Source organism: Ambystoma mexicanum, chromosome 11 (assembly GCF_040938575.1).
Source record: "Ambystoma mexicanum isolate Mex_15411 chromosome 11, UKY_AmexF1_1, whole genome shotgun sequence".
NCBI lineage: Eukaryota > Metazoa > Chordata > Amphibia > Caudata > Ambystomatidae > Ambystoma > Ambystoma mexicanum.
Window position 1 is genome coordinate 818,249,276 of NC_090934.1, and position 23,767 is coordinate 818,273,042.

General features: G+C 47.9%; 1 protein-coding gene across 1 annotated transcript in view; it reads right to left on the reverse strand.

The window, feature by feature from the left end:
- The window catches only part of PIK3C2A (phosphatidylinositol-4-phosphate 3-kinase catalytic subunit type 2 alpha), a 2,027,647-nt gene that overhangs the window by 549,196 nt on the left and 1,454,684 nt on the right, over nt 1–23,767 (reverse strand). Inside the window, exon 24 of the mRNA XM_069623772.1 lies at nt 19,543–19,712. Within this exon, the coding sequence (XP_069479873.1) occupies nt 19,543–19,712 (170 nt within the window). The remainder of the gene's footprint in view (nt 1–19,542; nt 19,713–23,767) is intronic.

Genomic DNA, 23,767 nt, shown 5'->3' on the forward strand with positions numbered 1-23,767 from the left:
GGAAGGTGACGACAGGATGTCCGCTGTGTCATCGCCGCCGTCGTCGTCCGTCCCCGTCGCAGTATCCGTCGCTGTATCCTCTCCCGGCGAGGGGGATGAGGGGTCCGCCGGTCTCGCAGGCACGAAGGGCGGCGCAGGGTGGACTCTCCTCCGCTTGGTCGGAGGGCTTCCCGACGGGCCTGGTTCTGGCTCCTCCGTCGGGGTGCGTGGTAATCTCGTCCTTATCTCGGTACATAAGGATTGGAATGCCAACAAAATGGCCGCCGAGCTATCCTGGGGCTCGGGCAATGGCTGCGACGGATGGGATGGCCGCTCTCGAGGGCCCTGTTCGTTGTCATCGTCGCTATCATCGATCACGTCAGTAAGGACCGTTCCCTGGGATCGAACCTTCTCGAACCTCTCGTTGAGGTTTATTAACCTCTCGTTGAGGCCCATGGACCTTTCGTTGAGGCCCCTCTTGGTCTCCACCAGTTCCTCCTCAGAGGCTGATTCTGAGTCTGTAACGGCCACCGCCCCCCCTCTTTTTCAGCCGGGGGTTTCACGGGGGTCTTAGCGATGGGCTGGAAAGAGGATTCCCTCCGCGGTGGCAGGGATACTCTGGGCCCAGAGGCTGTTTCCATTGGCGTAGTCTCAGCCGGCTCTGCCGGGGTCACAGAGACCACTTTGGTAGAGGCCTTAGCCGGGTGGATCAAGGCCCTTACCACCTTAGGTGCGTCCTGGGCCTTCGCCTTGGGGGGAGGGTCAACGCCTCGCTCACCCTTCGAGATTGACTGGGTCCGCTCCAGCGGCCTACCCGGGTTCTCGGACTTCCTCTTCCCCGACCCAGAGCGCTGGCTAGTGGTCGAACGTCCCGGGGAAGTAGCGCCCTGCTTGGCAACCGAAGAGCCCGACCTTTCGGCGCTCCCGGAGCCCGCGGACTCACGGTGCTTGGCCTTCTGTTGGGCCCCCGTCGCCAGGGCGCCCTCAAAGGACTTAGAAGCCCGCTCAGACTTCTTCTTCGCCTTCTCACTTGCTGTGCCCTTCTCCAGCCAGGTGGCGAGGTGGGAACAACGATCTTGTTTGGTCCGTTCCGAAAGGTTCTTGCAGAACGCACAGTCCTTCTCCACGTGCGTCATGTCCCCATGGAGGCAGTAGAGACATTGCAAATGCTCGTCTTCCTTGAAAACGTTATATAATCCGCATCCATGGCAGTTCCTGAACAGCTTGGATCCGGGCGCCGAGCTCCCTTTGTCCTGGGCCATGTCTTGAGGTAGGCGGCAGATCTTCCGGAATCCTCCAAGAAGTGTAAACTCGACGAAAACTTCACCCTTGAGGGGCGTAGAAGAATTCCGAAACGGGTCCCCGTTATCGGAAGTAGAAACGGTGGAGCTTGAGGCTCGATTAAACCGCAAAAATTAGAAATTCTCCTGAAAAAACGTGAAAACGCAGTAAAAAAACCCGAGAGCTAAACACGAGGACTCCTAACACTTGAGCGTGTGGTAAAAATCTGAGGATGGCTGCCAGGGGCGGGGCCTAGAGAGAGGGCAGTCATTGGCTGGGGGCAGTATGACCCAGAGATCAGTGATTGGTTACTACTAAGAAAGACAGATCAGAAACGAAAATGATACTGATTTTTTCTTTACCGAGGATTCCCAACCTGACGACGGGGAATATTCATGAGCATGTGAATCCATGCCAGTCCCCATGCTGGAGAAACAGTGTTTTTCTGTGTTCCTGTGTGCCTGCAGGAGTGCGGTCTTAACTCATATCGCTACATAAGGTACTGTTAGTTACTGTCCTGATTCATTTCAGCTTGCGTTAACTGGTAAAAGGAGCGTAAATTGACTTGCTAAGGTGTGTACAGTTGGAGGTGGGAACACATGATCCTAACATAAGGTTTGCACCTGAAGCACTTGGTCTACGATTTGGACACTGTTGATTATCAATAAGTAACTTCATTGTGACTGCGAAGTGAGATCTCCCGGGGAGGAGTCTCCACAGTGAATATTGGATCTAGTACCTTTTGAGCCGTGGCCTGGGAAAGTGGGATTACTCTGTCTCAACAACAAGGTATCGAGGTGCTTGTTCTTGTGTTGTTGGGGCTAGTATGCACAGTGACTGTCGGGAAAGCACCCTTTGAATCGCAATGAGAAATCGAATTGCCGAGGTTGGGAGCCCCGAAATGTACAAGTGTTGATCAGTGTACTGGAACCATGACTTTACATGTCTAAAAAGCCATAGAGGAGATATTCCAGTTTTCCCCACAGTTAAAGAGATTTCAGTAGGGTTATACCCGAATTTGGTTGCACATCAGTGCCCCCCGCCACCGTGTGGAGAAACCCAAATGGTTGAAGAATGAATGAAAAATTTGGGGGATGAGCATTTATGCACGGATGGTACTACAAGCAAGGTGGGGCCCCACAAGGAGGAGGCCAAGCGGATTGGTGCCTGTTTAAAACGAGGTAGAGTAGCTACCACCACAAAAATGGTTTAAGGGATACAGTTCATCCCCACATCCCGTTATGTGGCCCATTGTGGGCTTGGCCATACAGACTTCTTCAAAGTTCCAGAAACAAATTTAGTGGACAACTCAGCAGGGGGCAAAACAATTGCTGTTTTGGATCACACACATATGAAAGAGCTGAACAACCTTAGCCTAATTGAACATGTGGATTCCATGGTTCATTAAGAGGATAGGTGTCAAAGCAATATTGTTGTACGGCATGCATGTAACACTCTTTACAAGGTTCCCCCACTGAAATTACTAACTTCATAGAAAATGAGGCTGATGATGACTTTACTAATTTCCCAAAAGAGGATAATTGTAACTGAGCTTTTAATATTCATCACACTTTAAAAGAGGTAGACGAACGTATCCGTCTAACCTCTCCTACTTTGTCCACCTTAAATATGGTACTAAGCTCTTTTGTCATGGTTTATGATAATATATGAACGAGGTAAGTGCCTGCCCACACTCATATTGGCTGACATTAATGTAAACATTGAAGAACTATCCTCCTTGCAAGGGCCTCAGCTACATAAATCTCAGTTTATGGGGGAAGCAACAATTACAGGAGTGGAAAAAGAAAAAAGAAATCGCCCTGAGATTGCGATCTTAACGGACTCGGATGAGGAGGTAAGTTTGACCACAGTCCACAAGGAATAGAATAATATGGGCACATTAATGTGTTTACCAATCTTGGTTAAGGAGCAGGTATTTGCACAGGTAGACCTGGAAGGAAACAATAAGGAACTTGATAATGGAAAGATAACTGCAAGGGCACCTAGGGTGTGGCTGGATTTAAGAACCAGAGACTATTAAAGTAGAACAACACTTCTGCCCGAAACCTTTTTTTTAAACTGATAATAACTGCACCATCAAGGGGTGGGAAGAATGAAATCCACATCTGGGGCTGGACCCTTATTGCTGGTTAACGAAGGTTTAACAGGTAACATGGACGGCGATCTGGCTCTCCTCAAAGGTGTTGATAATCCCGTGAATAATTTAGCTATGGGATGCGTTACTTGTGCAATACAAACTGATCACATACATATTCTGCCACAGTTAACAAAGTTACTACCTCTGAAATAGAGAACGAGGTAACTGATCGAATCATGGTGAGCATGGAGACGCAAACAGGGTTAGAACTTCTTGGCCTAAAGAGCCCTGCACACAGATAGAGAATGCACCTAAAGTGGACTCTAGGTACCAGAAACAGGTATTGAATATTGATACAAGAACTAATGAAAATAGATGTGATATATTGCGCATGGACGAGACTGCTATTGGGAGGGAGAGTTGCATTTGGCTTGCCAAGGACCCTCAGCTCACCAAAGTATCATGGTCGGGGCCTAATCAATCAGTATTACAGAGGAATCCCATGGTTATGGTACCCGGGGGAATTAAAGTTAGCCCGGAACAGAGATTGTATAGAGTTAATTTCTCAAAGGAACAGTGTGGGCCTACAAACATATGGCGGAAATGTTGATGCAAGGATGAAACCTGTAGGGTCTACAAATCGTTATTTGCAGAACCTGAGGTGTGTCCATCCTAACGCACAGGGTGGCTTGAAAGATGGAGATGGATGTTTCCAGGTGTGAACCTAGGTGAGTTAATAAAACATATGTATATTCCGACACAGAAGGAGTTTAAGATGGGTCACTCAGTTGGTAAGATAGAAGTGCAACAGTCCAGTAACTTGACCAGAGATACATTGCAGACTCGCCTAGTAAAATGGGGATGTGGGGGAGGGGCAAACAGTACCATACTGCCTGAGGGGTCTAAATCAAACAGCCCTAATGTTTGTAATGTGTCCAGTAGGGAGTGGGAGTCAGGCCTAAACAGGACAAAAGGGTTTCAACTTATGCTTATGCACGCTTTTGGTCAACATCATTCTATGTTTTTAAACAGAAGCAACGTCTTGCTAATCTTTGCTGAAATTCAGAACCTATGGGCCTCGTCTTCTGTGGACCTTGACAGAGTTGCATTTCCAGACAAAAAGGATCCAAACTGCTGTATTATTCATTTTAGTTTGGAATTAGTATTTAAACGTGTATTCTGCGAAAGGCAAAAACTCTGGAGTATAGGCTTTAATGCTGTCCCCATGGATTTCACAGGGGTAAAGGAGTCTGGGACAAAGACGACCTCTGGGAAGAAAGTATACATGACTACTGGGGTGGTTGATAGGGTGGAGGGTGAAAATCAATTACACAGATTTGATAACAACAAAGGAGACTGGTCTGCAGTAATTTCCACCCTCTGGCGTGCAGCTACCCAGTGACACGCAGAATACAAAATATCTGTTAATCGTGGGGAACAGCTTCTCGCATTAAACAGACAGATGATTACCTTAGCCACATGGAGCATTAGGGGTTTTGAGTGTGATGGAAATGTTAAATGGTTATATAATTGTGGGTTTGCAAGAAACCTGTGCGATGGAGGATCTGGTCTGGGATCGTTACCTCATTTTCCAACAGGGTGCGTCCAGAATAAATGGAGGACGTCCTTCGGGGGGTTTATGCACTGGCATCAAGCATGGGGTGGGAATTACGGGAGGTTTGTTTGCAAGCAATTTTAAGGCGGTGCTAGGAGTTGACTTGGAGCTGGAAGTAAACCGGAAACATATCCTTTTGTTGACCGTATATTGGCCCTCGTCCCATTGCACACTACCACTTATCTTGGGGACTAAAGAGAACATGTTAGTAGTACATCAAGTACAATTCCCCGATTAGGAGATAATAATGGTGGGGGATTTTAATTCCCATTGTCTTCCCCTTAGTAATGTTTTAAATAAAGATCTGGACATCACATACCAATATGTATTGGGCCAAATTGACCAGGGCAAGTAATGGCAGGAGTTTTTTGGAAAACCTGGGGCCTACACATTTTACATTGTCAGTCCCTGTGTGACATTCCACCAAAGCCTACTTGGCATAGTGACGATTTATATTCTTGGATAGATTACATGGTCGTTTCGGAAGATGCGTCTTACGAACTGGAATGGTTTGAGGTGGTCGGTAACTTGTTTAGTGATCATGATCTAGTGTCTCTAAATCTTAATATTGAGATTAGCTTGCCGGAAAGGATAGCTTGTAAAAATATTGACATTAACTATTGTAAGAACAGAGTCAGCTGGAATACAAAAGGTTTAGAGATCATTAATAGGCTAACCAAGGATTTCTGGCAGACTACTACCTCATTAACTAAAATTAGGGACTTGGCGGTACAGACCTTTCCTATGTTCATAGTGGATAAGGTTTCTGAAGCCACTTCAAATTGCGGGTTGTACTCTTATTCAAATCGCCTGCACGCTTATGTAAACGAGGTACAGGTAAGGAAAAAGGAAATGTGTAGATGTATTAGAGAAATACGCACATAGGTATCGTGCGAGAAAGAAATAAGTGGCCAAATTAAAAAACAACAGCAATCCTACAAAAATTGGGTAAAAAAGTCGTAGGTACCTCTTGCATTTCTTAGACTTATATAAATGAGGGAATGGTGAAACCATTAGTGTGCCTTGTAAAATTGCTGTGACATTTCTATCTAGCTCTTACGATCAACAATAAAATCAGAGTTGAAATCCCAGGCCCGGGCACAAATGGACTCTGTGATTTGGTGTTGAAACACAACCCTGAATTATGGGCGTTGATGCTACACATCCTATTTCAAAATGTTTTGTCAAAAAGAAAATACCTCTTCCATGGCACACCTCAATAATAGTTCTTATTTTTAAAAAGGGGAGTCGTTTAGAGCCTTTGAGGTATCGGCCGATTGCCCTTTTAGACCTAGAGAGCAAATTCTTTGCCAGATGCGTCTTAGAGTATATAGAGGACTGGAGTACAGCATCGGAACGCTTATCTAAATTTCAAGAATGGATTCAGGAGGCCGACTGGAACGGATGCTAGTGACCTGCTGATCCAGTCTTTAATTAATCAGACCAGTATCGAGGGCAATGATCCTATGGCAAGTGTTGACAAGGTGGAGAGGGCTAGGCTGTGGTGAAATCCTTTGAGGTGGGGCATTTCAACCTTTATCCTGGATATCTTGATTAGGCGAGTGAGATGGTCGTAAAGGTGAGGCTTAATCAAAATGGAGAAGTGACTAACCCTATAAAAACAGATTGAGGTTTGAGGCATGGATGTGTGTTGTCTCCCTACCTCTTTAATGTATACCTCCCGGATGTGGGTGACTTCTTGCAGGAGGCTTAATTCGTAACACCCAAAATAAGTTGTGAGCGTCGTTTTTGGATGGATTAAACGGATGACCTGCTGCTTATGGATAGGACCCCTATTGGCCTTCACAGGCTTTTGCATCGTTTTGAAGAGTGTGTAAAAATCAAACAGCCTCCTGGTGAACCCGAACAAATCTAGCATTCTGTGTTACAAGGGAAAAACATTTAAACCAATTACATTTAAGTGGGAAATGGGATTATGGAACAAGTTACTTACCTGTAACTGTTGTTCTCCAGCATGGGTCTGGCATGGATTCACATGCTCATGAATATTCCCCGTCGTCAGGCTGGGAATCCTCGGTAAAGAAAAAATCAGTTGCAGTTTCGTTTCTGAACTGTCTTTCTTAGTAGTAACCAATCACTGGTCTCTGGGTCATTCTGCCACCAGCCAATGATTGCCCTCTCCCTAAGCCCCTCCCCTGGCAGCCATCCTCAGATATGGTAGCACGTAAAGTGGCAGTTGGACCAAGTGAAGAGCACCAGAGGGGAAGGAGGGAGAGTTCGCATGTGAATCCATGCCAGACCCATGCTGGAGAACAACAGTTACAGGTAAGTAACTTGTTCCTTCTCTAGCATGGGGTCTAGCATGGATTCACATGCTCATGAATACAAGAATACATAGCAGTACACACATGCACAAGGCTCAACATTAAGCATTTCATCAACTCAACATCAAGTATCTCTTACCTCCTCACCAGGCCCACCTTCAAGCGAACAGGTTGTGCAGCACTGCTTGGCCGACTCTGGACTCCCCGCTGGAATCCCGGTCGACGATCTTGTGAAGGTGTGCGTCGACCTCCACGTAGCAGCCCTGCAGATGTCCAGCAGGGGCACACCAGATAGGAACGCTGTGGTAGCAGCGATCGCTCTGGTCAAATGGGCTCTCGGACGGCCGGACAGCGGTCGGTTTGCCAACCGGTGGCAGTGCATGATGCAGCCGGAGAGCCATCTGGAAATGGAAGCCTTCTAGAGGGCCTTCCTTTGATTCACAGGGCCAAAGTTCACAAACAGCTGTGATGTCTTCCGAAAATTCTTCGTACGGTCCACGTAGAACTTCAGCGCTCTAGCTACATCCAGCGAGTGGAAAGTCCTCTCGGCCGGCGATGAAGGCGACGGGAAGAAAACAGGTAACACCAAGGGCTCGTTGAGATGGAAGTCTGACGGCACCTTGGGCATGAAGGATGGGTGCGTCCTTAGCACCACCCTCGTCTCGTGGAAAGTCAGGTATGGAGGTTTACAAGAGAGGGCCTGGATCTCTCCCACTTGTCGTGCGGAGGTGATGGCCACAAGAAACGCTGTTTTCCATGACAGGAACTTCAACGGTGCAGAATGCAGAGGTCCAAATGGCGGCCCCATGAGCCTGGTCAGCACTACGTTGAGCTCCCACGCCGGGGCCGGAGCCTTCACTGGCGGGAACGATCGGAACAGTCCCTTCATGAACTCCTTCACCAAGCGATGGGACCACAGAGATGAGCGCCCCGGAGTTCTGGTGTAGCAGGAGATAGCGCCAGATGGATTTTGATGGAGGCATGGGCCAGCCCCGCCTTGGCCAATGACAATAAGTATGGCAGCACTTGAGAGGCCGTAATCCGCAGACGGTTAATCTTCTGTGCGCCGCACCAGACCGAGAACCTCTTCCGCTTATGTCCATAGCACTTAAGAGTTGAGAACGCCCTGGCCTTGGCAAGCACCTCCTTGCAGTCTGCCGGGATATCGTACCCTCCAAACTCTAGTGCTGCAGGAGCCAGGCCTGCAAGTTCAGCGACCCTGGGTCGTGATGGAGGATGGCGCCTCCTTCTCTGGCGAGGAGATCCGTGTCCGTCGACAGCTTGACTGGGGGGGGCCAGCTGACAAGTCCAGAAGGTCCGGGAACCAGATCTGTCTCGGCCACGCCGGTGCGACGAGGATCATCCTGCACCGGGACCTCTTGAGCTGGTTGATGAGTCGCAGCAGCAACGGCAACGGAGGGAACGCGTACAGGAGCAGGCCGTCCCAGGGGAATGAGAAGGCATCGTCCATGCTCCCCGGCTGGGGAAACCTGCTGGCGAACCTCCGGCACTTGGTGTTTGTCGCCGTCGCAAATAGGTTGATCTGGGGATTGCCCCATCGTTGGAAGAGTAGATCTACTTGATCCTGACGCAGTTCCCACTCGTGGCACGAGCGCAGCTCCCTGCTGAGTGAGTCGGCGATGGTGTTCTTTATTCCTGCCAGGTGGAAGGGTATCAGAAACATCGCATGGGTGACGGCCCAGTGCCACAGATCCTGGGCCTCCTTGGATAGGACTGGGGATCTGGTGCCTCCCTGCTTCCGGATGTAGAACATTGTGGTGGTGTTGTCGGTGAAGATCCTCACCACCTTGCCCTTGAGGGAGGGGAGGAACGATCTGAGAGCCCAGAACACGGCTCGGAGCTCCAGGACGTTGATATGCAGTGACCTCTCCTCGGGAGCCAAAGGCCTCTTGCGTAGAGATCTCCTGTGTGTGCTCCCCAACCCTCCATGGAGGCATCCGTTGTCGCCGTCTCCTGATGCGCCGGGGTCTGGAAGTCTGCACCCGCCGTCAGAGGCGCACGGGCGCCCCACCACCGGATTGCCTGGCAGAAGGCCTCGTTGAGCGGGATCCTGTCTTCGAAGCTGCCCGCCGCTTGAATCCACCGGGTGTCGAGGAACTCTTGCAGTGGTCGCATCCGCAATCGGCACAGGCGCGCTAGGTAGATGCACGAGGACATCATGCCGAGAAGGGACTTGATGGACCTCCCCGTGGCCACATCCATGGCCAACAGCCGCTGCACCTTGCCCATGATGGCATTCGTCCTTTCCTCCGACGGGGAGGCCAGCCGCGCCACTGTGTCGAGCTTGGCTCCCAGGAACAGTGCGACCTGCGACAGAACCAGATGGGATTTGGTGAAGTTGATGGAGAAGCCCAGGTCCGTGAGCAGTTTGACGGTCTTCGCTGTGTGCCCAACGACGAGTTCTCTTGTCTTTGCTCGGATGAGCCAATCGTTCTGGTAGGGGTAGAAGTGGATCCCATGCAGGCACAGCCGCGCTGCCACCGGTGCCAGGCACTTGATGAATACCCTGGGCGCCGACTTCAATCCGAAGGGAAGGGCCTTGAATTAGTAGTGTCGTCCCTGGACTACGAATCTGAGAAACTTTTGATGTCCTTTTAGAATGGGGATGTGAAAGTAGGCATCCTCCAAGTCCAGCGATGATAGGAAGTCGCCCTCCTCCAGCTGCCCCAGCACGAGCTGGAGGGTAACCACCTGGAACTTCTGGGCCTTGATGTACTTGTTTAAACAACGAAGGTCCAAGATGGGTCGCCAACCGCCGGTCTTCTTTCTTACGAGGAAGTACAGAAAGTACACTGCGGAGCCCCGGAGCTTCTTTAGGACGAGCTTGATGGCTCCTTTCTTCAGCATCACCCTCACTTCCAGCAGCAGTTTGGGGACGTGGTCTTCCTTCCTGGCGGCGGGTGGAATGCAGGAGCACTCCTTCAGAAACTCGAGAGTGTGCCTGCGGGCCAGGGCATCAAGCGCCCATCGGTCGGTGGAGGTGGACTCCCCCACGCTGACAAACTTCGCCAGCTGGCCTCCCACAGGGGTGCTCAGGTGGGGGCCCGACGCTACGGCCGGTTCAGTCCTGCTTGGCAGCGGCCTTGGCCTCCTTGGCGACGACGACGAGATCCTCCTGACTTGCCGCGTTCTCTGGTGGTAAGTCGAGGAGCTGCCACAGAATCCTTTGGAGGCACCTTGCTTGCCTCCGGAGTTCAGAAAGGGCGGCTGTCGTTGCTGCAAAACCCCCAAGGCCTGGGCCGTCTCTGTGACAGTCTTGATGGCCTGCAGCGATTCGTCCACTGTCTTGCCAAAAAGGTTACTCCCGTCGAAGGGCATGTCCAAAACTCTGGTTTGCACATCCTTGCGGAAATCGGTTGCCTTGAGCCAACCACGCCATCTAAGACAAACACTGTTCTCCAACTGGCGAAAGCCGGTGTCAGCAATGTCCGTGGCCACCGTTATGGCGTGGTCCAACGCCACCTCGCCCTCCTGCAGGATCTCTAGGGCCTCCGCCCTCTTGTCATCCGGGAGGAAGTCCAGCAGAGGAGCTATCTTAAACCAAAGCTCCCTGTCGTAACGGGCAAAATCGCTAAGGCGTTGGCCGCTTTAATCGTCGTCGCCGCAGTCGAGATGACCCGTCGCCCCATGGCGTCCAGTTTCTTCCCCTCGCCGTCCGGGCGGGAGGTGGAAGATGAAGCCGTAGCCCTTGCCGCCTTCTTCTTGGCCGCCGCCGAGATGACCGAATCCAGGGTCGGCTGAGCCCTAAGGCACAGAGGGGGCGGAATCAGGGACCCGGTACTTCTTCTCGTACCAGTCTCTCTTCGCAGGAGTCGTGGACGGGTTCTTCAGGAGCAAAAGCCCCTTGTCCCAGATGTCGTCAAGTAATGGGACCGAGAGGACCGTCTTCCTTTTGGCCTCATGCCGTTGATAGAGGAAACCTTCCTTCTTCTGTTCCTCGGGGCAGAGCGAGAAGAGCTTGGATGCCCTGGCAATCATGGTGTGGAAGGAGCCAATTTAGTTGGGTGGGTAGGCCCGAGGAGGTGGTGGTGATGGAAGGTCCATCCCGTCGTCACCACCGTCGTCATCAGTCCCTGTATCTCCGTACATAAGACCTAGATCGCCATCAAGATGGCTCCCAAGTTGTCCTGAGGCTCGGGTGTTAGGGAGAATTCTCATTTCATGGCTAATTTCCCTTACCTATAGAGTACCCCAGCAGCTTTCCTGGATTTGAAGGGTTTATTTATTTTTACCTGCTAAGAGTGAGACTCTTTTTCCCACTCTTAGGCATTTTTGCTATGCGTGTTCTAGGCTATTTTTGTGTTTAATGCCTATGGGATCTTTTCTCTCACCCATAGGAACCATCTTTATGCACATGTGTCCCACAGCACCCTCCGTGCCGTGACACAGGGGTGTCGTAGCGACCCCCAAACAGACTCCATACCCTGGGACTGACTGCTGTCTCCCAGGGCATGTAAAGTCCCTATTGACTTTACTAGTCGATTGTTATGAACTTAACCAGTACACCCCCATCTTAATATGGAAGTACTGGAAGGGGTTAATAGTTTTTCCCCCATGTTCATTTTCGAAAGGGTACCTTAAAGTCCCCCTCTACAAAGTTTCTGGCTGGTGGCAGTGGTTACTACCTTTTATATTCAACCGCAAATATTTCTCTATGTGATTTTTCTATTGTTCGAGGCTACCACTTTTACTGACAGCCTCTAACATACCGGCCGGTGTATTTTTTTTATTAACTTTACTCCGGTAGGTTTTATTTGCCAGAACTTTGATAAAACTTCTTTCTCGAGTCTTACTCCATTTTCCTAGCCCAGGTCAGGGAGCCTTTGTTCGTCCTTTTGGCGGGCTTCTGCCAAGAAGCCCTCCTTTCGGCGCAACTCAGTCTGGGGTGGGTCTGTTGTTTGGGAGGGGGAGTAGAACCCCCGGACAGAGTTGCCATCGCAACTCAGGTCGCACTCTAACCTGATAGGCTGGAGGGTCTCCCGCCAAGATGACCACTCCACTGTGTGAGTGACAGCTAGGGTGTATGAATGGGCCTCTTTCTGCATAAAAGCAGGGTCCTGAGGACTGGAAGAGCAAGACGTCGCCACTGGAACTACGGAACCGAAGGGAAGAGAAGCCAGAGACATCTACACCACCGGTGAAGCCCTGCCGGATCGTCTCACCACTTTTCTTCCACACAACGAGATGAGATCTTCAGCGGAGGAGCAGCCTTCCCTTGAGCTGGTAGGGTCAACCAGTTCACCTATCGCATCCTCGGACTTGCCTTGGTCGACTCGACAGTGCCCCGCACTTGAAGACCGGATAGCCAGGCAGCTATCGACCCGGACCGCGATTAAAAGGAGCGTACCTTTTAAACTTTGTTTGGCAGCATCGCGGCTGGTTTCATCCCTGGGTAGTGCAGCGACTCGAACCTTCCTCCACGACGAGAGCCTCTCTTCCTCTGTTGGAACCCTCGACCTGCAGGAACTACCAGGAACAACCGCCACCACAGGAGCCATCTCTCCACGTTTGAGGTACATTGTTCCGCCAGGCCGCCCTTTTTCTGTGATAGCCCTAAAGGTGTTTTAAATCCTTTAACTACTGTCGGGTCGGCTGCCCTCTCTCTTAACATTGTCTTTCGACTTGCATCTACCTCTTCAAAAGTTTTCTACTAAAGACTTGACTGCAGCTACAAGAACATTTTAGCTCCTAAGCTCTTGGTCTTGTACCACTGACTCTGGCTCAGGCCTATTGACTCTGGCTGATTTGTTAGATCTGCTCTCACTAGATTAGTTTTCAATGGGAAATGTGTTGATGCACCTAAATCTTCTAAACCCCTCTTCCTTCTACTGTTTTAACTTGTGGAGTGCCATTTTTCTCAGTTTTCATCCACTTGTGTTTTGGTTAAAGTGTTACTGTGCATTACTTGTTCACAAAACTTCAGGGAAGTGTTGCTAGGGGGTGTCTGAAGATATTTCGGTTTAACTTGTACTTTCCCTCCCTTTCATTGCATTGGTAGAGTGCCATTTGTAGTAGGTTTTCACTGTGCCGTTTTGCTCAGTTTTCACTATACCGTAAACTTGTCTACAGTTTAATAGGGAGTTGTATATGCTTTTCTTTTGACTAAACTTAACTTACTTTATAAACTGTGATCTATGTGTTGACTTAGAAGTGTATAAAATAAATATACATTCTCTTTTTTTAATACAAAACTTTGGTCAGTGTTTCCTTACTCCATAGTACTGTACTACCTATTGTGTCAACCCTGAATACTGCTCATCTCCCTCTTGAAATAAGTCTGACTGCTCAGCCACAGCTACCAACTAAATCTTTGTGGTACAGACTGATACCAAAGGGGATTTATTGCTCTCACCTGTAGTCCTAATCTGGGGTAGTGCTCCCTAAGGGAACTGCCCTGGATTCTGCCCAACATCGGGTACTGGTTGCGACGGTTGGGGAGTGGAATCCTCCGCCTCCACGGGAACCTCACCGGCGCCACCTTTGCTCTCTTCGTCCGCCTTGTCGGGATCCCTCCCGTGGGGCTGGACCTCCTCGAACTTCTTGTTGAGGACCTTCACAACCCCAGCCAGTTCCTCTTCAGAGGTTGCATCTGTGTCCGTAATAGCTACCAGCCTCCCCTCTTTTTCCACCGGGGTCTTATCGATGGGCTGAAAAGAGGATTCCCTCTGCAGTGGCAGGGAAACTCTGGGCCCCGAGCTCGCCTCCACTGGGGTAGCTTCCACAGGCTTCGCCAGGGCCGCCACGACTCCCTCGATAGAGGCCTTAGCCGGGTGAATCAGGGCCTTCATGACTTTAGGCACGCTTGAGGCCTTCACCTTGGGGTGAGCGTCACCGCCTCGCTCCCCCTCGGCTGTTTCCGTCCGGATCGACCGGTCTTCTCCAGAAGCTTACCCGGGTTCTCCGACTTCCTCTTTCCCAAGCCAGAGCGTTGGCTCGCTGTTGATGCCGTTGTGAAAGCGCACCCTGCCTGGCAGCCGAGGAGCCCGACCATTAGGCGCTCCCCGTGCCTGCGGACTCGGGGTGCTTAGCCTTTTGTTGGGCCCCCGTTGCCAGAGCGCCCTCAAAGGACTTAGAAGACAGCTTGGACCTCTTCTTCTCACCTCCTTCCAGCCAGTTGGCGAGGTGGATAAGCCAATCCATCATGGTCCGTTCCAACAAGTTCTTGCAAAATGCACAGTCCTTCTCCACATGCGTTTTGTCTTCGTGCAGGCAGTAGAGGCATCTGGAATGCTCGTCCTCCTTGAAGACATTCTGTAATCCGCATCCAGGGCAGTTCCTGAACAGCTTGGATCCGGGCGTCGAGTTTCCTTTGTCCTGGGCCATGTCCACGGGGTAGGCCTCAAGGTCTTCTGGAATCCTCCAAAAGCGTGACTATGAGAACTTCACCCTCGAGGGGCGTAGAAAATTCCAAAACGGTCTCCCTGTTGATCGGAAGTAGAAATGGTGGAGTTTGAGGCTCGATTGACCTAAAAAATGAGATTAATCTCTTTGAAAAATCGCAAAACGGAGTAAAAGCTCGAGAGCTATAGCACGAGGACTCCCAACACTTGATCGTGCGATAAAAATCTGGTGGCTGCCAGGGGAGGGGCTTAGGGAGAGGACAGTCATTGGCTGGGGGCAGTATGACTCAGAGACCAGTGATTGGTTACTACTAAGAAAGACAGTTCAGAAACGAAACTGCAACAGATTTTTTCTTTACCGAGGATTCCCAGCCTGTCGACGCGGAATATTCATGAGCATGTGAATCCATGCCAGACCCCATGCTGGAGAACCATATTGTCAGTTGTCGCTAATGTGAAATATCTAGGATTCTGGTTAATTAGACGAATGGAACAGAACATTGGAAGGACTGTACTGTGGGCCAAGGGTAGACAGTATGCGTGTGAAATTACATTTGAAGAAATACTGTAGGTTTACTGTGCAGCCCTTGGTCCGGTTCTCTACTGGTAACGTTATTCCCTCAATACTATATGGTCTAGGAGTTACCGGCAAGTCTGAAAAAATTGAGTTGGCGAAGTTAGGGGGAATGATTTGGAGAAAAACATTGGGTCTCATTACGAGGCTGGAGGTAGCCTTGCCGGTTTTACCGGCAAGGCTACCTCCAGACTTGCATCCGGGTCCGGCTGAGCCAGAATAGCCCGGTAATTGCCCTTTCGCGGGTGCCGGGCCCGGTACATCCCCATTCCCATTTGAGCCCCATACGGCTCAATGGGAAGGGGGAGGGTGGGAGCACCGGTACCGTTAATAACGGTAGCGGTGCTACCATCATGTTCTGCTCCCGGGTGCCGGAACGGCCACCAGGTCAGACCTGGTGTCTGAAAGGGCACCAGGTCTGGTGCGAGCAGAACTCCTAGTATGGCGGTACGGTAGCAACGGTGCCGGTAATGATACCGGCGCTGTTCTTGCCTTACTGCCATACTTGGAATGAGGCCCATTGTCTCTATCAACATGTGTGCCGAAAACAATACTACGATTTGAACTGGGTTTGAACTCCTTGTTAGCCTTGGTACATTTAAAGACTAGCTCTGTTGACCAACCCGGCCCAGGTAAAAGCGAAGATCCTGAACCGAGATTGGATTTTGACATCTCAATAGAGGAGTAAGTACACATCATATAGAGAAATATGCAGGGACAAAAAAAAAATCTATTTTAAAAAGAGGTACGCTCATGAATTACTTGAAACAAAGTCTGTATAGGCGTTTTAGAGAAATGTGTATGCAAATGCAATTTAATATGATCTTAACAGGGGAAGTTTTATTCATATGAGGTCAAAGGTAAAGTGCAATTTGTAGGTTTTGTGGAAATCCGCTGGAAACTTTAAAACATCTGATGATATCATGTACAGTTTTACAGGAACCTAGGGCGGACATTTTTAGTAGATTTGTTTATGAAATCAGTTTGTTAAATGGTGAATACTTCTGGCGGTACATTTTGAGGGGCAGTCCTGCTGTTCAGTTTTTAAAGAAAGTGATACTTATTGAATCATTTTATAGTTTTATTCGAGATTATTGTATGAAATTTTATGATATTGATCCAGGAGATGTGTTTATTTGTATTAATATGAATTTTGTAATTAAATATGTACAGTAAAATAAATAGTGCCTATCACCAGGCCGGGGCCCTATGTTTGAGGTTAAAGAGTGAGTTAGGCCCTTACTGGCCTTGACTTGTTTTTTTTAATCTACATTATGCTCTGCTTTGTGTCCTTCCTCCTAAAGTTATGCCTGACTGCACTGTTACAGCTACCACCAGAGAACATAGTCTTTCCGTTTGGTTGACACACTGTTTCACCATTGGGTTAGATGACTACACCCTCAGGGCTGTGCAAAATGTCCCTAACAACTATCAAAGAAGGCTTTCCAGAGGTTTATGTAATTTGTCAGAGCACTATTTCAAAACAGAGCATTAATGCTACACGTGTGCATGAGGTGGGTTGGTGTGACCCCTGTACACAGCAACCACGCTTGGTTTATTGAAAAGAGGATGAAGTCCCAAAGGAATTGCAGTTCTGAATCTCAGACACATGTGGTGTAATAAACATTGTAGTGATTAAAGGCAGGCACAAGGAAATTATTGCAGCAAAATAATAAAATAAATAGATGCAATCCGGGTGTGCTCTTAAGAGAGCAGTAACCCTGCAACCAACAATATGTTTATGTGGCGCAAAGTAAGTAAAGCGGATGGGGTAGAATAGTATGGAGAGCCATAGCTTGTGTGCAGCATGTTGAGTACACGCACCCGGGCATCTTTTGTAGGCTATGGCCCTCATGATGCGGGAATATTAAATCTAAACACTACAGCTTTTCCCCACAGGTTTAAAAGTGTCAATGGTCTTTAAAAATGAGACATAACCATTCCCGGTAAAAATGCTGGTGGGACTATGCCATCCTCCCAATGGGCCAGCATATACACAGCAACACATAAGCCACTGCTCTGAAACAAATGCTGGCTGTGAGCGTCCTGGCAGAGAGGGAGGAAAGGAACATCTTTGTAGAGAGGCAGCAGGGACATTCATATGCTACCAAGAGCCAGGTATGTCAGTTTGCCTGTGGAAAGTGCAGCTGGTGTATTCACTTAGATCCATTCTAACATTTTTCAGACCACAACATTCCTTCCCACAAGAAATATGACTTCATAGATAACTGCTCAATGTGATCTTAATGATAAAAGACCGCAAATGCGTACATTTCACAGGGTCTTCAATTTGACAGTCCATTTGGATCAAACAAGGATACCAATTATCAAGAATGTGTGACGGGGCGTCACCTTGAAGAACTACTCTGACATGCAAAGTCCAATTTGTGGATGTTTATTTTAAACAGTGAGGTTGTCTAATGGGTTTCTCTGGGTTTCAGAGCCAACTGTGATTTTGGGGAATTTTGGCTCTAGGCCCTCCCATGCTCGCTCATCTCCATTGGGCGACCTCCACTCTAGCTCAGGAATCCATAACCCGCGGTTAGTTCTGGGGCTTGGCAACCACTACTGTGGTGGTCTCCCTAAATGATAGTGATCTGACTCCCTAGGGGTCTTCTAGCTGTCCCTCTCCTAGCTCGCTTAATGCTCTATGGGAGTTAGGGATGGTTTCTTTACTTGTGGGGTCTGAGTCGCTCACCATGCAGGCCCAACTTTACCTTGGTCTTCTACAATGGTGTCCCAGGATGTTCTTCTCCCCATCCGGCTGTGAACTCTCAGACGTTGCACTCTACCTTCCTAACACCACTCTTTTATGTTACTTTCTCTCTTACTTCCTCCCTTCTCTACTCCTTCACTCTTAATGTTCTTACTACTGCTACTACCTTGCTACTACTCTGTTACCTCACTTCTCGCTGCTACTTCACCTCCTTGCTACTTCTCAACTACAACTACCTCTCTGCACCCATCATTACTCCCACGCCACTATTGCTTCTCACTACTATCACCTGTTTTCTTTTTTTACTGCCGCTACCACTTATACTATCCCTCCACCACTACTACTTTTCCCCCACCCCCTCTCTTGGACATCCTCTTTCGACCTCCTGTCTTCACTAAACGAACACAGTCTAAATGCTTGGCGAACACATTCTTAAATAACCCTCCCCTGACCCTGCCCAATCACTGACCTGGCTTCCAGCGGTGTGACAGGGGAGGGATGAGGAGGCTTCTTAAGGGATGTAAGCCCACCCTCTTTCTACGCAGTTCTGCCATATTAAGGGCAGAGAACGAAAGACAGGCCATAGAGGACTGCGGTCTCTTTCTAATAAGGCCCTTCTGCCGGCCTTTGTTTAATACAGGCATCCCTGGTGGGTGAGTATATTTCCTACTTGTGCATGGCCATCAGAAAATTCTGGCTACTGGAACTGCGCTCCCCTTCTTGATACTGCTCCAGCTCGTGGCTTCTTCGATGAACAATCTCTGCAGCACTGTCTCCTCCTTTCTCCTCCTTGCAGTTGGCTCCTCCAGGTTGCAGTGTCTGGCATCTCATTTCCCATTCGGCAGCCCTCCAGGGCTGCTGAGTCCTTCGTCCCGCCGCTGCAGTACCTCAGTAAGAAGGGACTGGTAAGGGGTCTGCCCGGCATGCACCCTGGCACCTAGTGTTGGGGTTCGGGCTCCCTGCCACAACTGGCAGGGCCTGAACACAGGGCCCGTCACACATGTAGTAAACAAGTCACACAATAAAACAGAGCAGGAATGCAAGCATTGTGATTTTAAGTGTCTTATAAAAAAAATTACGTGGACAGTTCTGGAACACATTAAACATAACGAGAAATGCAGCAGAAGCCTTGTTGTCAGCACTCATGAAGAATCAGAGGTGCCGGCAAAGAAAACATGATTAACCAAGTGCAAGCGTAAGTAAGGCACTGCAGATGGTCAAGTGTCAGCTAAATGTCATAACAAAACATCCAGGAGTTCGGTTCCATTTACAGACATTATCTGGAGTGATTTGCTGTTGAACACTTTTCCACTTGGACTGCTCATTACAAGAATTGACAGATGTGGTTGACCGCTTTACAGATGAAGTGTCCAATAAGTTCTGCTGTATTTCGTCCTGCAACCAATATTACTAAATACATACAGGCAACATTATAACACTTGACATGCTTGAGGTGTTCAAGGTATACAGCATGTCAAATAATGGTATAGAGTATGTCATTCTTCTTAAAATATTCTGTCCGTCACACTACTGAGGGCCTGTAGGTTAAACAATCATTGAATTTGCTCCAGAGAAAAAAAAAAGAACATTTAAAATACAGGTTTACAAATTCAGATTTCAAATAAAAACCTACCTTTTGAAGCTGCCAAACATCTGTGCATGACCTAAAAACTTTCCAAAGTCAATATGGAACATGTGTCCTGTGTTGCGAAGCATTATGTTGTCATTGTGACGATCACATATTCCTAGAACATATGTCGCAACACAACATCCAGCACATGAATAGATGAAATTTTCGGATGCCTGCAATGAAAGAGTTAATTAACTTAAGATATTTTGTATACACAGTGTACGTTTCTAAAAACATAGATTTGCCATGACATTGTATAAACATGTACACAAGAGGAAAATAACTGATAAACTAAACTTAATGTAGAAGTAGCAGTTGATTGAAGGAGCTTGGGTTATGAGGCCATCGTGCATCATGTCACTAAAGGGTTGCAATAGGAGTGCCTGAATTGCTAAGGTGGGTAACTTCCAGTTAATATCTCTACTACAAAGGCCCTTAACCAAATTATAGAAACAAATGTGCAAGTACAAGAACCACCGTTGGTCCTTTTAAGAAACTTGCTCTTGTTCCGCTGTGGGCTTAGACAACCTCATTAAGGGAACACACCAAGGCCATGTTCAATAGGAACCACCCACTCTCAACATACCTGCCAAGACATTGGGCCTCATTACGAATCCGGCGGTAACCGAGGCGGTAAAACCGCCTGTTACCGCCGGACTCGTATTACCATTCCGCCTCCGTGACTCCCGGAAATACCAGGGCATTACGACCCTGGTGTCCCGGGAATTCCGGAGGCGGAATTCGAAAAAATCCCCATTCCCATTGAGTCCCATAGGACTCAATGGGAATGGGGAAGTGGAAACACCGGCACCATGTCGTGATGGTGCTGGTGTTTCCACGTCTGCCTGCAGGTGGGCGGTGTTAAACCCGCCAGGTCAGACCTGGCGGGAACATCACCTCCCGCCTGCAGGACTCGTGATCGGGCGGTCCGGAATTAACAGTGGCGGTGGGTTTACCGCCATTGTTATTTCCGGACCGCCCGACCTGTAATGAGGCCCATTGTCTCACTTCACGACAAGACAAAGACACTGCAACATAATTCGCTATTATGTGGTTTGTTAAGCACCTTTTGCTTATTTGAACCAGATGATATACATCATAATACACCAGTAGAGATATTATGGGCTTTAGTATGACTTATTCACCAGGGGAAATGTATGCATTGATAGGAGTTGAAATGCCTATTGCCAAAGAAACCCAGACCTTTTTGGTGCACAACAAAACAGGCACACATCCTATTCTTGTTCTACAGCAAAACACAATCAGGAGATTCTGTTTCACATCGAATCACTTGCAAAAGAATAGAATTAAAAGATGTTGCTGCATGCCTAACTGACCACACAGTATACACATTAGTATGTCGATGTAGGTAGCATTGCATACGACAGACAACCAAAGGCCTTAAACATCAGTTGATGGGACACAAGTCAGATATTAGATATAACAATGCGAAGTCCATTGTAGCTCGTCAATTTGCTGCTTTTCACCACAGGATCAGTCACCTTCAAGGCTTTTTACCAGAACTTGTGAGTTAACATTAAACAAAGAGAGAAAGCTATTTCCCTGCTGCAGTGAGAAACCTACTGGGTGTACACACTTCAGATGGAATTCTCAGAGAAACGTGAAGATTGAAATGCAGAAATATATGTTTATACGATAGTACCAACCACAGTCCCAAATCTAGGACTATGGTTCAGATATTGTTTAGTTAAAATAGCAAGGCTTTTTACCATGACGACGTAGTGGGCTAGACAGTCATTGATATATATATATATATATACACACACACACACACACACACATACACATACACATACACACATACACCACGTGCTGCTTCTTTAAGTTACCTTGCTTCCAATTACTGAAGCAACATCCCAAGTACTTAGTTTAGTTTGAACATGTAGGTAAGGATTCCCCTTTTTCTTTTCGGCCAGTATCTGCTTTAGTTTATTTCAATATACATTTGTATTTTATTTTATTTTTTATTGTGCATTTGGTTAAACAACCTATTAGCACATAATTAATGTCAATAAAACAAACAATTATACATATAAAGACATATATAAATACAATCAAAATTATTACTAGTCTGTAACCCAATAAAACTATCAATTTGTTAATAGTATCTTAAAAGACTGATAATGGTTTTCATAATGAAATAATATGCCAAAATTCAGATCACATAAACAAGCCTATCAATGCAACATATCAACAAAAATGAAAGATGCTAAAAATTACATAAAGTAAGACAAATTGCCACAGTCAGCAGCCTCATGTTATTACAGTGCAATCGCTCTTTGTTTTACATTTAACACGCACATACTAGAGACATACACAGGAGGGGGATGAAGTGCCATTGTATTATTAAGTTAGCTACATATAACATTTACAAAAGCTCCCGACCAAGAATATATACCTCAAAATAACTTGTGAACTTTTTCTGTGATGTATATTATTTAAGGGCGATTAAGGAGAATTTGTGCTTCCTTCGAAACATAAAAAGATGCCCCAGTGATCACTAGAGACTGCGCTCCATAGACACTACTCCACAACTGGTCGGTCTCAACAAAAAATCAGAGGTGAAGATTAAGTCAGAAAACCCCTTCAAATAAAAATTCCTAAATTCCGGGCAGCAAGTTAAAATATGTCGAGTAATCACGAGTGTCATGGCACATAACCGACATAGTCTATCACTATACAGTATTTTCGTCCATCTCCCTATTCAGATGTAATCGCTGTGCGACTCACTCTCTCTCCACTTTTACACCACAGCTCTCGAAAGAACAAACGCTCTAACCAACAAACTAGCTCTCTTACACCCACCAGGCAATCCACCCTCCATACCAGCCAACCCACCACCTGCGACCACTACCCAACCAACGTTCGACTCCTTCAGTCCAATATCAACCGACCAATTTCTCAAACTTCTCTCTGCCCGCAAACCATCCAGCTCTCCGCTGGACCCTTGCCCAGCCACAACCCTCAAAGAAATTTCTGCATGTACCTGCACAGGAGAACATGCAAGAACCATCATAAATTAATCCCTTTCCTCTGTAATTTTTCCCGACGCATTCAAAACGGTTCATGTCAAACCTCTTATAAAAAAAGCTTCCCTCGACCCTCTCGAGCCCAAAAACTAACGCCCCATCTCAAACACCAGATTCCTTGCCAAACTCATTGACCCAACTGCCTACCCCCAACTACATACCTTTGTCGAAGCCAACAATCTCCTAGACCCCGGTCAATCAGGTTTCAGAGCCCGACACGGAACCAAAACCACCCTAACCTCAATCTGGGATGACCTTAAAAACACGGTAGATTCTGTGGGATGCGCCGCATTAATCCTTCTGGACTTATCCGCCGCCTTCGACACAATCAACCACTCAATCCTCCTTGACTGCCTCCACCCCCTAGGAATTTGTGGAACCGCTCTCAAATGGATAGCATCCTTCCTCAATAATAGGAACCAAATAACCCGACTCTACACCTACTTCTCCCAAGCCCTACCAGTCGACACTGGAGTTCCACAAGGAGCATGCCTATCAGCCCTCCTGTTTAACCTCTACATGGCCACCCTCCCAAGAATAATTCGTTCGCACAACATCCTGTGCTACAACTATGCTGATGACACTCAACTAATTCTAAAACTCCTGAACTCAAAACCCAACTGCTGACCTGATTTCGCATCCTGCCTCCTCGACATAGATCTCTGGGTGACCACAAACCACCTCTTGCTAAACCCCTCCAAAACCGAAATCATGATATGTGGCAACACCGAACTTCTTCCACACCCACTACCCTGGCCATCTACCATGGGTAAATCACTGACAACCTCTAATTCACTAAAGAACCTTGGATGCACCCTAGACTCAGACCTAACCCTCTCGCGCCAAGTCAACAACGTCTCACAGTCCTGCCACTACCCCCTTAAAACTCTTAGGCGCATTTTTCCATACCTCTCCTTTCCCAACAGACTCTCCGCAGCCCAATCAATTGTTCTATCAAGACTGGACTATGCTAACCCCCTCTACCTCGGAGTGCATGCATACCAACTGACTAAACTACAAAGAGCACAAAACGCCACAGCCAAACTGCTACTAGCACTTGGCCCAAGAGACCACATCCCCCCAGCCCTCAAAACTCTGCACTGGCTTCTGGTTGCCCGAAGGGTGACCTTCAAAACCTTATGCATTTCTCAACGAGCACTGCATAAAACCGGACCTCA